General features: G+C 32.4%; 1 protein-coding gene across 1 annotated transcript; it reads left to right on the forward strand.

Moving 5' to 3' along the window:
• The first annotated feature begins 7,731 nt into the window (after positions 1-7,731).
• Positions 7,732-16,089, forward strand: LOC127122368 (putative F-box/LRR-repeat protein 23). Its single transcript, XM_051052714.1, has 2 exons — positions 7,732-8,170; positions 15,576-16,089. The coding sequence occupies exons 1-2, from the start codon at positions 7,809-7,811 to the stop codon at positions 16,087-16,089; spliced, it is 876 nt and encodes a 291-aa protein (XP_050908671.1). The 5' UTR covers positions 7,732-7,808.
• Positions 16,090-16,317: the final 228 nt, after the last annotated feature.

A 16,317-nucleotide genomic window follows, 5' to 3' on the forward strand; every position in this document is an offset into this window, starting at 1 on the left:
CATATAATAATATCCTCCTTGGAGGGGTTAGATTCACCAAAAGATACATGCATTGATTCTTCAATTTTTAAAGTTCTTTTTTTATAAATTCTAAAAGCTTTACTAGTAAGAGAATAACCAAGAAAAATACCTTCATCGGATTTTTCGTCAAACTTACCAAGATTATCTTTGTCATTGTTAAGGACAAAGCATTTACATCCAAAGATGTGAAAATAAGCAATGTTTGGTTTCCTACCTTTAAATAGTTCATATGGAGTCTTCTTTAAGATAGGACGAATATTAACTCTATTACTTACAAAACATGCCGTGCTCACCGCATCCGCCCAAAAATACTTAGGAAGATTTGAATCACTAAGCATTGTTCTTGCAAGTTCAACAAGTGATCTATTCTTTCTTTCAACAACTCCATTTTGTTGAGGAGTTCTTCGTGCCGAGAAGTTGTGAGATATTCCATGTTCTCCGCAAAATTCTTCAAACGAAGCATTTTGAAATTCTCCACCGTGATCACTTCTTATGGAGGCGATTGTTAATGATTTCTCATTTTGAATTTGTTTGGCATATTTCTTGAATGCCTTAAATGCATAATTTTTCTGCACTAAAAAGAATGTCCAAGTGTATCTAGAAAAATCATCAACAATAACTAAAGCATATAAATTACCTCCGAAGCTTCTTGTTCTTGATGGACCAAATAAGTCCATGTGTAACAGTTGTAGTGGCCTAGAAGTGGACACCACATTTTTGGATGTGAAAGTTGACTTGGTTTGCTTCCCCTTTTGATATGCATCACAAAGCCTATCTTTGATGAATTTTATCTTTGGCAATCCAATGACAAGGTCATGTTTTACTAACTTATTCAAGTGCTCCATGTGAATGTGAGCAAATCTCTTATGCCATAACCATGAGTCGTTGTTATTTTCCACAAGACATTTAACCTTCAAAGAAACATCGTCAAGGGAAATCATGAAAATATTATTAATTCGCTTACCTATAAGCATTAACTCTTGTGTGATTTCGTCTTCAATTAAGCATTCATCTTTTGTGAACCTTATTTTGAATCCTTTGTCACAAAGTTGGCTTATGCTTAAGAGATTGTGCTTTAGTCCTTCGACATATAGCACATCTTCGATGGATATGAAATTTGGTGGACCTACTTTGCCTATGCCAAGAATTCTTCCTTTGTTGTTATCTCCATAAGTAACATAACCCTTGGCCTTAAGCTTTAGATCTGAAAATTTATGCACATCACCGGTCATATGCTTGGAGCACCCACTATCCAAATACCAAAGATTTATTGTGGCCTTCAAGCATACCTACAAAACAAAGTTAAGTTTTGTTAGGTACCCAAATTGCTTTGGGTCCTTTATAATTAGTTCCTTTCTCAACCCAAACATAATGCCCTTTTGCTACACTAAAATTTCTAATGTAGCAAGCATTAGGTGTATGGCCAATAATACCACAATAAAAACAGGTTGGTTCAAAATTGCTTTTATGTCTAGGAACGAAAGACTTTTTCTTGATGAACTTTTTCTTTTTAGGATGTTGATGCACTACTTTTGGTGTGTTGTCTCTTTCTTTTGGAGGTTGATCCTTAGGCCTTACAAAGATAGTTTTACTTGTACTTGGTTTAGAAAATTTGGAGTAACCAAGTCCACTTTTGTCATTTGAGTACCTTTGTTAGCTAAGAACCCCTTCCAAACCAATTTGTCCCTTTTCATATCTTTCAAGGACTCTTTTAAGTTGGACAATTTGGAACGAGAGAGACTCACACTCTAGACATACAAGATTCTTCTTTTCACTAATCATCTCTTGTTTCTTATTTTCAAGAACTTCAATCTTCTCTTCCAATGAAGAAATTTGTTTCTTTTGAGACGATATAGTTTTATAAAGAATTTTGCATTCATTTAGCAATTCATTAATTGCATCTTGTGCATCATCATCAAAAAGAGAAAAAATGTTACTAACCTCTTCTTCATCATCGGAATGATGTGAGGCCATTAGCGCCAAGTTTGCACATTCCTTGCTATCCGACCAGATGAAGAGCTAATTTCATTGTCCTCCCATGCAAGATATGCCTTTTTATTCTTGAAGTCCTTCTTGCTCTTGAATCCTCCTTTCTTTGAAAGTTTAGGACATTCCGGCTTTATGTGGCCTTGTTTTCCATATTCGTAGCATGTTACATCTTGCGTAGATGTGGTGGCCTCCTTCTTCCTGAAATGTCTATTCTTTTTAGCGTTAAAGGATTTATCATTTTTGTTAAAGAACTTACCGAGCCTTTTAACAAGGAGCATGAAATTCTCATCTTCCTCCAATGCGTCATCATCTTTATCTTCTTTTGCGTCTACCTTCAAGGCAATCCCTTTAGATTTCTTTTCTTGGCTTTCATGTTTCTCAAGCCTACCGAGTTCTAACTCATGTTCTTGAAGTTTGCCAAAGAGAGATGCGGACGTCATTGTTGAGAGACTTTTCTTTTCGGAGATAGTCGTCACCTTCGGTTGCCATTCTCGAGTTAATGATCTTAGTACTTTAAGATTGAGATCGTCATTTGTAAATGTTTTTCCGAGAGCAATCAAGTGGTTTGTCAGGTGAACAAATCTCTTTTGTAGTGCCATGATGGATTCTCCAGGCAGCATTCTAAACATCTCATATTCTTGACTTAATGTATTCAACCTTGATCTCTTTACTTCGGCGGTGCCTTCATGTGTCTCCACTAAGGTGTCCCATATTTCTTTTGCCGACTTGCATTGAGATATGCGGAAGAACTCATCCATGCTTAAAGCACTTTGAAGAATGTTTACTGCTTTCTTTTCATTTAAGATTTTTTTCTTATCATCTTAATCTTACGAACTCTTTATCTTCGGAATAACAACGCCATTGATCACACTCGTAGGATTATGTGGGCCATTTTCAACGGCTTCCCATATGCCTTCTCCTTGGGCTTCTAGATGTGCCTTCATACGGATCTTCCAAAAATCAAAACATTCTCCAGAGAATAGTGGTGGTTTGTTACTACTTCCACCGTCTTTAAAAACCGGATTCGTGCTTGCGGAAGCCATGCGGATCTTTTAGGAACAGGTTACCTATAACCTGCTCTGATACCAATTGTAAGATGTAAAGGTGGAATTAGGTTCTTTAAAATTTTATCCGATTTTATGATATGAAGTTGATAATATTTCTGGTTTGGAAATTTATGAAAGATGTAAAGGTGGAAAGATAAATGACACAAGGATATATCCTGGTTCCCCTCACAATCCGAGAGTACTCCAGTCCCCTTATGCAGTAAGAGATTTTCACTATGTTTGGTAACTTGTACAAGAAATAACCAAAAACCAAGAACAATCCTCTTGGACCAAGAACAATCCTCTTGGATTTTCACTAAGTCACCCTATGAGAACAATCCTTTCAATGTGACTAATATTGCTTCATAACAATCTTAGAAAGCAATGATACAACAAGTATAATTTTTGTATAAGAGTTTGAATAGATGAAATATATCAATCACTTGATTGATTTTCTCTTTCAAGTAAAACAAATCACAAGGATAATATTAGTGCTCAATGTGTATGAATATGAGAGTATTTTTCTAAAATATGTATGTAACAATGTTGGAAAAATATCTCAATGAAAGTTGATGTATATATGAACACTTTGGTTAAAACTTGGTATATTTGAAGTTTGTAATTTGTATGAAAGAGGTGAGTGATAAAATCTGAAAAGTATAGTATATATAGGAGACTCTATACCCTTTAGAAAGGCTGCATATAAGTGGAACAATGCAATGGTCAAGGGCAAGAGATATGAATTTGTATGGCACTGAATAACAATAAAGAAGTGCCACTGGTTCAGGTGTAACCAGTTACCTGAAGGATGTAACCGGTTACATGGTTACGTTATGGCCCAGAAATTCAAAAACTCGATCATGTAACCGGTTACATCATATTGAAAATGATCAAATATAAAGGTTTTTTGCTACTGCCAGGGATATAACCGGTTACATGATATTGGTAACCGGTTACATGAACTTAAAAGACCAAAAATAGTGTTTTATAAAAGGGTAAGTGTTTATGGTATGTATTTGATGTTTTGGTAATGCATTTGACTAAATGCTTTGAGCACTAACAAATATCAATGCAAAGAGTTTTTGCTTGTACCCATATAAGTAGAAGATCAATTACTTTGAGTCTTTAATCTTCATGAAATTTGTAAGCAAGCTTTGATCCTTATGCAATTTGTCTTGGCTCATCCTTTTTGATATTCTTGAAATATGTTGTCTTCATCAAAACAAAGTCTTTAAGCAATTTTGGAGAAGCTTGAAAATACATTCTCCCCCTTTTTGATGATGACAACCAATGAGCCTTTGAGCTTTGTTATTTTTGTCCAAGAGTATATGCTCCCCCTATCTTGATAGCTTTTCTTTACTTATATATGGACTGCATAAAAGTTGGACAAAAAGCAACATACAAGCAATATACATACCAACCAAGCTCTTCTCCCCCTTTGGAATTATCAAAAAGGATGGGGAAAAGAAGATATAACAATTTTTACCAAATAATATAGAGGCATATGGGAGATATTTTAACATAACACATAACTTATCATAAAACAAAGGAGTTCAACAAGACAAATAACAACACATGATAGATATTGTCTTTAAAGAAACAACATAGACTACAAAACATGATAACATGATAATTAAAGCATGAAAACATAATAGAACATAATATAGCATAAGAAAACATAATAATTCCTAGGCTTGGTCCTTATCCATTTCTTCTTCACTTTCGTCTTGATTTTGGTTAGCAAGAGCGGTGAGGAATTCGGTACGGAGGTTGTCAAAGCGGGTGTTGATGTTAAGATAAATGCGTTCTTCCATACCCCGCATATGATTGTAAAGAAACTCATTGGAGAAGCCACCTTCCGGAACCGGAGTTGGAATTGGAGTAGGAGCCACATTTGGAGGAGGAATAGGTTGTTCAATATGCTTATAAAGTCCATCCTTGTCTTTGAAAATGCCCATTTTCTTGTTTGCGGCTTTAACACTTATTTCACAAGCTCTTTCCGTCATCTCAACACAAGGTTCGCGATTGAGAGGAACATTACAATAATCCAAAATGAGAGATATGATATGACCATAAGGAAGACTACCTCGAAGATTCCTTTGATGACGCATATAGTGCATAATCACATATGCCCAATTAACCTTAATGTGATTTTTGATGGCAAACATAAGCTGCATATCAACATCACTAATTTGGGAATGGTTAGAGTGTTTAGGGAGCAAAATGTATGCAATCAAGTAATGAAGCATACGGTCACTAACGGACAAGGTTGCTGAGTACAAATGAACTCTTTCTGAAGAAGCATTTCGGCTTGCAAGTTCCTGCTCAAATATACGACTTATGCTAAAGTAGTAAGCAAATTTCTCATAATTCTCAAAACCTTCATCATCACAAACAACACTATGACGAATACGAGCACCCTCAGATGGCACTCCCAAACATTTTCCAAAGTCCTCTAAACTTAAGACAATATCAGTTTTCTTAACATGAGAGCTTAGAGTACAATCCCTAGAAAGTGAGAGTTTTTTGCATAAAAATCCTTGGCTAGGTCAGGGTACACAAAAGTAGAGGTTCCAATAAAATTTGTGATACCTTGATATCTCAAAAGAGGGTTGAAATTGAAACTAGTTGCAGGAAAGGATGCAAAGTTACCGTATTTTACCGAAGTGAGAGCTCTATTCCGGAAAGGAAATTGAAGTCTTCTTTGCATCATTGTTGGTTGAGGAGCTACACTTTCAAAATCATTGGTAGGATTAGAGGTACCTTCTCCCATTTTTGCCTTTCCTTTGAGTTTCCTTGAAGGAGCCACTGATGGAGCTTGAGAAAGTTAGAGTTTTGGAGGAGAAGTTGTATTTTCGTTTTTGAGAGAAAGGAGTATAAAAAAGTGCTTTTGAGAATGACTTATGGTTTATGAGTGGATAATAGGTAATATATAGTGGTAGAATATAAGTGGGTAATAAAGAGTGATGTGGGTAAATGGTGAAATGTGAGTGGGTAGTAAAAGATAGGTTGGATCTTGACTAAGTGAGGAGGATGAATGTTGACCAAGCATTTAAGAGAATTCAACCATAATTAAAGTAGTAGAAGATAAAAATAGAAGGTATATATAAAACAACATTTATGGCAAAAGCGCAGTGATGTAACCGGTTACTTACTTCATGTAACCGGCTACATGGTGTAAAAAAAAGAAAAACAAAATCAAATAAAATGTAAGTTACAGTGATGTAACCGGTTACCTACTTCATGTAACCGGTTACATGGTGCAGAAATGACCAAACAGATGCAAAAATACATATACGCACAGTAATGTAACCGGTTACTTACCTTATGTAACCGGTTACAGGATGCAAAAAATGAGAATTAAAAGCAATAAAAACATATTTTTGCACACGTAACACATATAGAACCTTCACAAATGAAATTGTGAAGATTTATTAAGGTAGAGGAATATATAGCATGCACCTTAAGTGATGAATATGCGTGTCATACGTCATGTTCGTCCAAAATCCCAAGTTCTCTCCGAATCTTGAAAAAGGGTTCTTTGGCAAGCGGTTTTGTGAAGATATCTGCTAACTGATTATGTATATTTTATTTTAAATTAAATAAGATTTAATTTAATAAAATATTAATTGTATTATTCAATAAATTAATACAATATAATTTATTTGATTAAATATGATTTAATTGAATGAATAAGAAAATCCACCGCCGGATTGAAAGTTATTATCATATATATCATATCTATAAAATCTAATGTCAATTGAAAATCATTTGACATGTCATAGAGATACATAAAAACTAATATCTTACCAAACTTCATGAAAACCGTTAATTTTTATTATTATTTTTTAAAAATATCAAATAATTTTGATTGATGTGAAATTTTATAATCATGATCTATATGATAATAACTTTCAATCCAACAATGAACATTATTATACAGACACAGTCCCAAACGATTCGAAGACCCTTTTATAATTAAAATATAGGCCTAAAAAATATTAATTTATACCAAATTTTTAAAAACTCGATATAAAATCATAGATTTTAAAAATAAATTATGATTTTACACCTCATTTTAAAAACAAATATAAAGTAGATTTTTGAAAACAAACTATGATTTACATCTATTTAAAAAAAAAGTGTAAAATGTATTTTTTAGTAATATTACATTCTCCTAGAATTTGGGGTCCAATGCGATAGAACAAACTACACCTGCATTAGGCCAGTCCTATACAAACGTATCGTGAAGAGTTATCGGATGTATCAAATTATTAAGTTTGATATCTTATGATCATTTGATCTTGACTTTTATATATATATATATATATATATATATATATATATATATATATATATATATATATATATATATATATATATATATATATATATATATATATATATATATATATATATATATATATATTATCCATTTTAATTGCTCCCATTAAAAAATGATATTAGTTGGCAACGTGGTTATGTGCTTAGACTTTTAATGCATTAGATATACCATACATATATGATGGCATTGAACATTGTGGCAGCTTTGACATTTATCATAGAATAAAATAATGAAAGTCCAAAATGGTAGGAGTACACGTTAAACCCCCGGATACAAGGTGGATCCACCCTACACAAAATTAATTAATGAAGTTAACAATACACCAAAACCATGTGTTCATTGTTAATTCCAAGTATTTCAACTTCTCAACCAATAAAACCTTATCTTTTTGTTTCACCTTCAGCATTATGTCTTCCTCTTGTTTGAGTCTTGTTATGGAAATTGATAATCTTGAGATCACAGCAGACCCAAACTGGCTTGAACTTCCTAGAGACATTACAATGAACATTCTTCAGAGACTTGATACTGTTGCGTTAGTGACAAGTGCATCTGTTGTGTGCCCTCTCTGGTGGAACATTTGCAAGGACCCTCACATGTGGACCACCATTGACATGATGAACAATCTCTCTTTGACACACTCTGAACTTGCATATTCTAGTCGACTAGAGAAAATATGTCGCTATGCCGTTGACAGAAGTTGTGGTCATCTCAAAGACATTTATATTAAAAGTTTTGGGACGGATGGTGTTCTTCTCCACATAGCTAACAGGTAGTAGTATCGTTTATTTTTTGTTTCTTGTGTTTTTATTTTGTCATGATTATTTACCTTGTTTTATTCTAGATGAATGTTAGCTTCTGTAAAATCGATTTAAACATAGGATAACGATGACACATGTTAAAAAGACCTATAGTTTTATTTTTGTTAAAGTAGAAATTTTGTTTTGAAAATTAGGTATTAATTTGATTAAAATTTTATATTAAGTTTAATATAAATTTTCTAGTTATAGTATTAATGTTTGTTTAATAAATTAGTCTATATAATGTCTGAGTTTATAATTGATAGTTTACGATTTAGGATTTAATTGAAATATATTGACAGTATAAAAGGATTTTATACTGTGAGTTAATTTTATACGTTGGATATTAAAATAAATTTTACTTTTATTTCAAAAATCTATAAAGTAATACAAACGGGTGATGATGATAAATCGACAGTGTAAATCTTTTTACACTTACAGAGTGTATAGTAATTAATTCAAACAATTTAACTTCTTAAATTTGTATTGTTCAATATAATTAAGGGTTGAATTAATTTATAATTAAAAAATGACATAAAAATATATTAAATTAATAGTTAAACTATAAACTACTAAACTTGCTTATAAAAAGTTATAAGTTAATTAAAATAAACTATAAACCTATAAGAAAATAACGTTAACCAACAATTCTTTTATTAGATAAATTTATAAATTACTTATTAGACAAACTACAAACTTAATGTTAGAATTAATTAATATGATAAATATTCTGATTTTGATTGTTAGCTTTTCTAGATTATACTATCTCCATTTTTTTTTTATTGTAAGTCGCTTTGAAAAAATATTTTGTATTATAATATAAGTTGTTTTATAATATCAATGATTCATTAATGTTATTTTTTTTATTATATTCTTAAATACTTATTATTCTCTCTCCTTTCAATTATGTCAATTTATCTTTCCAATACAATTAATGAAGGACAATTTTGTAAAATCCTTCATAATTTATCTTTTTTCTACCATAATTATTACATTTCATAATACGTGTGAAAAATAAAAAACGACTTATAATAAAAAATGGAGAAAGTATCATTTTTAATGATAGTGTATTCATTAATCTTTAATGACTATTATAAAAATAAGTAGCGTGACCTAACTAAAGAGACATCGAATTTATAAATTCTATATGGTATAAGGTTTGGTTTCTAGGGTTGTAGTACCGCTTTCCTTCTTGAATGTGTGTCTATCAAACCTTTAACTAGTGTGACCCGCCATTATGCACTACCACATACTGATGCACAATCCTCCATCAAGGATGACGATCATTATCTCGGCAATGTAATCCTCTTCACACGCCTCTTCGGCCATCAACTTTCATTATTTTAGTGATTTTCTAGCGACCTTTCTTCTCTTGTCGCACATAGATCGCCATGTTTGACGCTAGATCTACTGCTACATCTTTTTCCGCTTTCAATTTCACTATCGTCCATTTGATTTCTAGCAAACAAAATTGGTTAAGTTTTTTGAATTTGGACCTTGGATCTTTGGTCGGGAGTGTCTGATCTAATGGTTGATAACAATATCTTTGGCTTATATAGACACACTCTCGAGTATTACTTTCCCTAATGGGTCACAAAAAAATTGTTAAGGCATTTTCCAAACCAGTTTCATACCCATACTGTAACGTCCCAGACTACTTTCAATATTACCGACTGACCCCACAAACCATCACGAGTCTTTTTAGCATATTTTGTCCTCACTCACATGCTTTCCGGGAAACCTCCCAGCAGACACTCATTCAAATACTACTCCAAGTCAAACACGCTTAACTATGAAATTCTTATTTGTTAGGCTATCAAAAAGAAAATGCATCTTGTTGGTATGTGTAGTATCAATCAATCCTTATAAGTATCCCTTCAACCATATAGTTCAATACATGTAGAGCCTCAAGATCCTCTCATTTCGATATGAATTCGAGCGACCACTCCCCACCCTTTTTTGCCCCGGGTGTTACAAGCACCTCGTCCTCTTCAGTCTTGGGTGTTATATGCCCACCAGCTTCTCCTTGGTGTGTCTCCGAACCACATCGTAATGGAAGAGGTTTGACTCTAATACCACTTGTAACACCCATGTTGCTTTCAGGATTACCGACTGACCCCAAAAAACAACACAAATCTTTTCAACATGTTTAACGATGAAGTTCTTATTTGTTAGGCTAACAAAATAAGGATGCATCGTATTGGTGTATGTAGTACCAAACAATCCTTATAAGTCCTTATTCAACCATGCAGTCCCTTACCTGCACAACCTCAGGATCCTCTCATTTTTATGTGAATTCGGACGACCAGTATCCCCTCTTCGGCCTTGGGTGTTACACATACTTTCTTTGAAATATGTGCTTTATGTCCCTGGTTGTCCATTTAATTTAATATCCAAAATTAAACTCACTCGTACTATCCCTTACTCTGTTACATTTTTCTAATGATCATGTTTTTGTGCAGGATCAGTTGGAAACATGATTAGTGTTGGGCATGAGTCCCAATGTTTATACTACTTTCCAATATCAATATCATATATTACTTGTTTATCCATCGAGTCTCTGAATGTTATTCAATAAACTTTAGATTATTCAAGCTTTGAAAAGTTGCATTGTATGGTTCCAAGTTTATCAAAAGTGTCTACCTTAGAGCATAAGTTATCTAAGTTTGGAAAATATTCTAGAAGTTTCTTTTCTGACAAAGTCAATAAAAGAGTTGTGTTTTCTTTTGCTTTAGTTGATTTTGATATTTGGGGTTCTAGTTGGGTTGTTTCATGTTTGTGTTATCAATATTTTGTTGCCTTTATTGATGACTTTTCTAGATTCACTTGGATATTTTTAATGAAAATCGCTTAGAGGTTTTTTGAATCTTTCAAACTTTTTGCTCAAAAATAAACACACAATTGGATCCTCAAATTAAAATATTTCAAAGTGATAACTCTCGTGAATATTTGTCTACATATTTTCAATTTTTGTTTACAGAGCATCCTCCTTTTGATCTCATATGCTCATACTCCTCAAAAAAACGATGTTGCTTAGATAAAGAATCGACACTTAGTTTAAACAGATAGTACCATGCTCATTCATAATGATGTACCTACTCGTTTTTGGGAAGATGTGATCCTTACAACTTGCAAATCAATCAAACGCATGCCTTCCTCTGTACTCGACAACCAGGTACCATTGTCCATTTTGTCCCCCCATCAACATCTTTATTCTCTACCACTTTGTGTCTTCGGAGGCACATATTTTGTTCATGACTTTACTCCAGGTAAAGATAAACTTGCTGCAAAATTCATCAAGTGTCTTTTCCTCGATTACTCTAACATATAGAAAGGCTATCAATTATATTCCCCATATCTTCCTCGATACATCGTCTATGCCGATGTTAGTGATCGATAAATTAACAAGTGTACTAATATACAAATGTAGTAATATCTAGAAAATCATAGAATGTTGATCTTAAATACTGAGTGATACTATGATGTTCATGTTTCAATTCAGTTGAACAAAAAGTATTTAGGTGTTTGAGATTGAATGTTTGTAAAAAGGTAAATATATAATAAATTTAATATAGTATAACATTATATGAGAAAAGCATGTCGGTGATGAGAGTTTGATCTTGAATCTATTTGGTATCCTAAATTGATCTTGTAATAACTAAGTTTAACTCCTACATATTAATGGTTCTTAAGATTATCAATTCCTAATTCCTTAGAAAATACACGTTTTGATATTAAAGTTACTTCATATGGTTATTAGTAAATTGTAAATGAATCCAAACATTTAATTATATAGAACAACGCAGTTCCTAGATGATAATCCTTTACCTATGTGATATCTAATATAAAATATTTAAATCAAACCTTGTATGTTGAAATTCTTTTCTAATAGGTAACCGTAAGTGAATTCTCAATTTATCAATAGATCAAAACATTAAGCACAAAAATAAATAAGTAATATAGGAATAAATTGAAAGAATAGTGACTCATCCCTATCAATATGTGGCTTAGATAATCATAATCCTAACAAAATAAATTGAAAGAATATTAAATGTTTTACATAAATTCGTGATGAGGAAGCTTCAACACAAAAATCCATTGAAATATTCTCCCCGTCACTCCTTACATGTTTTCTTTTCTTCAAGGTGCTTTTTCCTCTGACATAAACCAATAGTTCTCAAGAAAATTAGGTTTCCTTCATTTAAATAATGATTTCTGCATTTTGGGGAATTTGACTCTAGTGTACGCATTTGGAAACACGTATGGATAAAGGAGAAAATGTTGATTTATCCTTTGACTTCTTCATGAGAGTTGTAGCTCCGGATGTAAACTTTCATTTTCCGTTGGTCGTACGTCAATCCGACTTAAAAAGGTCAAGATATGATCAAAATATCATACATGCATCAAAATGTAAAATGTGCTGGAAAAAATAGAATTTGTGAATACTTTTGAAAATTTTGCTGCGTTCTTTTTTCAATCATTTCTTTGACTTTCTTCGACCTACAAAACACATTAATCTTTCCTAAAATATCATATTATTAGAAAATATAATTGAGTTATTGTTAATCTCATTTGTTGATAAACATGCAAAACTTATTATCTTTATTATTCAAAAACACTAAAAGGTAATAAATTCAAAATAAAAGTAAGGATAAAAAAATAGTAAAATGGTGACTAATCACTTAGCTTCTTCTAAGCTCGTCCTTGCTTGCCTTATACTCCTGAAAAGCCCAATAATTATGGTCAAACATAATCTTTCTCTCTTGAGGTCATAAATTTTCCTATTGCACCTGTATTTATCCCCACACCAACCAAAAATGTAATGGGTTGTCGATGGGTCTATACAGTTAAAATTGGTCTTGATGGAAAGATTGACCGACTAAAATCATGACTCGTAGCAAAAAGATATGCAAAGATATTTGGTCATGACTATTGAGACATCTTCTCTCCAACTTCTAAGATCCTATTAGTCCGCCTTTTTCTTGCCTTGGTTGATATTCATCAATGGCCAATCCATCAACTAGACATCAAATAACGCCTTCCTACATGGTGGTTTACAAGAGGGTTAATTGGCACAACCCCCATAATCCATTGTTAGTGATGTTTCTCACCTCGTATGTGGGCGTCTCCGATCCCTTAATGGCTTGAAATAATCTAGACATGCTTAGTTTGGCAGGTTTGGAAATGTGCTCCAAGAGTATGAGTGTGACTATATGTGAAGATGATTACACCGTCTTCTTTTTTCATTCATCACCAACCATTTTCCTTTACTTGATGGTCTATGTCGATGACTTTTATTCACTAGTCATGATAAGGCTAGCATTTTGTGGTATAAACAATATTTGTCTCTACACTTCCATACTAAAGATTTGGGACCGCTAAAATATTTTTTTGGGGATTTAAATTGCTCAATCCAAGATTGGTGTGGATATTACTCAACAAAAGCTATACTCTTAATATACAAGAGGAAAATATCTTGATTGATTGGCAACCTAGTGGAACTCCTATGGATCCTTACATAAAGCTACTACCAGGTTATAGGGAGCCATTGAAATACCCCGGTAAATATTGATGTCTAGATGGAAAACTTAATTACCTCACAGTGACCAGACCAGACATTACATTTGGTGTCAGTGTGGTTGGCTAATTTCTAAATGGTTCATGTGATTCACATTCTTAAGTATAAAAAGATTGCATCGGTAAAACATTACTTTATGAAAACAAGGGTAATACCTAAGTCATGATTTATTATGATGGTGATAGTTGGAAGGTCTAGTACATAAGCAAAATATCATGTTATGGCAACAACAACATGTGAAGTTAAGTGGCTAAAATACTTACTTCAACAACTCTATTTAGGAGACATCAAGGCAATGGATTAATTTGTGACAACCAAGTTGAACTTCATATTGCCTCCTATCCAATTTTTTATGAAAGAACTAAGAACATAGAGATCGATTTCCATTTTATAAGAGATAAAATTATTTCAAGAGAAATCATAACTAATTTTCGTTGGTTCAAATGATCAATTGGATCAAATATTTACTAAATTCCTTAGAGGACCTCAGGTTCAATCTAGTTGTAACATGTTTGGTGCATATGACATGTATGTTCTAGCATGAGGGAGAGTGTTAAAATCAATTAAGATTGTAGATATTCTATCTTTGATTGTTAGTATTCCTAGACTATACAACTTCCTAAGTTATTTCTCATTCATAAATCTTTAATGTAGTCATCGTAAGAATTTAATAAATACAAATTGCGTGATCTAACTAAATGCATGAAAAATTTACAAATTATATTCTTAAAATATAGCATTGTGAATGAAAGACATTACAAAAGTTATAAATCACACCTTGTAACGGCGCTATCCAGAGAATCACTCCAGGTGTGGCAACCCTCCTCTATGGAAGAGTGGCGCACATCTCTGTTTGAGACCGCATCCACAGTTGCTACGATAGCGGGTTACGGGAGCGGGTCACTTCCCTGATCGGGCGGGTTTTTTTACCAGTTTTTCTTTTTTAGTTTTTTTTGTTCGAAAAGACTAAGGTGCCCTTAAAAAAGACTCGTTGGTTCTCTGCTCTCCTTTATTTTCGCTTTTTCCTTTCAGAGCCTCACACTTATCTTCTTTTCTTTGCTTTTGTTCTAGTTCTCCTTTTGTTTTCCTCTTCGTTCTCACCTCTTCTGCCTCAAGTGCTTCAGGTTAGTATTCTTCTTCTTTACTTTTCTTCCATTTTCCCTTAATCGATTCAGTTTTTTCCCTAGTTCTCTGTCTTCTTTACTTCTTCTTCTCTTTTTTTTTTCTTCTCACTTCTTCCTCTTCTTCTATTTTTGTTTTATTGTTTTACTTCTATTTTATTGTTTTGCTTCTCTGCTACAATTATTGTTAGTGTCTTAAAATTATGTTCTTCTTCTTTACTTTTATTTTCAAATACTTGTTGGTTTTTTTTTCTAATTCTGGTTGTGCAAACAATACTTGTTTTTAATCAATATCATTTTAAATATTATTAAATTTCATATAATATTTTGAATCTTGATTAGGCATTGTTATTTGATATTTTATTTTATAAATATTTTATGGGTGTTTTGTTATTTATTTAGTTTTATATTAAATATATGTTTTTATAAATTATTCAGATAATTAGTCCAAAAATTATCCCATTATCCTCTATCTCGCTATCCCATTTTTGAATTTAATAGCTCTACTCCTTTATCTGGGATTAATAACTCTAGTCATAACACTCATTACAAAGGTCTATTTTAATATGACAAAAAATTTAAATATCTATTGGGCATAGTTAATTTATTTTATGAATGCTTTATATATTAATTACTTTAATCACATCTCTTCCAATATTATTTATTTTAAATTTTTAGTGCAAGTCAATTGAGATGCATACGACTTGAAGGATGTCATGACATTTCAAGTGACGTATTCATGGAAATTGTGACGAAGCAACCATTCTTAGAAGAGATTGACATTTGTCATTGTTCTAATTTAAGAACATATTTTTTTGAGCATGTTGGAAAATGTTGTCCACTTTTGAAGTCACTAAAATTTAGCCCTTGTATTGAGGCAGTAGGCGAGAACAAGTCTGACGATGTTGCATTTGCTATTGCAAAATCAATGTCTATGTTGCGCCACCTTACAATTTTGAATAACCAACTCACCAACAATGGATTACTAGCTGTTCTAGATGGATGCCCTCTTCTTGAATTTCTTGATATTCGAGGATGTCTTCATATCATTTTTGATAGAAGTTTGGAGAAAAGATGCAATACACAGATAAAAGAATTACGATTTCCAACCGAATATATTGCACATAAGTTTAACTTTGGTGATTACATGTACTATCTACAGTTGAAATTACGTTTGGTGATTCTAGAATGATTTTGGTTAAGTGGTGTTGAAAAGCCTTCTATTTTTTAGGGCCATGTACTTTTTTATTATTGATTTATATTCCTTACGTGTATCTTGACTTTACATACTCATTTTATCTTTTATCTGTACAAAATATTCCATGGAAGAAGTTGAATGTCGAAGAAACTATATATGAAGATTTGAAACATAGTTACAAATTGAATATGTTTTAGTGATAAAGTTGAAAGAAAATGTGGC

This window comes from Lathyrus oleraceus, chromosome 2, assembly GCF_024323335.1.
Source record: "Lathyrus oleraceus cultivar Zhongwan6 chromosome 2, CAAS_Psat_ZW6_1.0, whole genome shotgun sequence".
NCBI classification, from domain to species: Eukaryota; Viridiplantae; Streptophyta; class Magnoliopsida; order Fabales; family Fabaceae; genus Lathyrus; species Lathyrus oleraceus.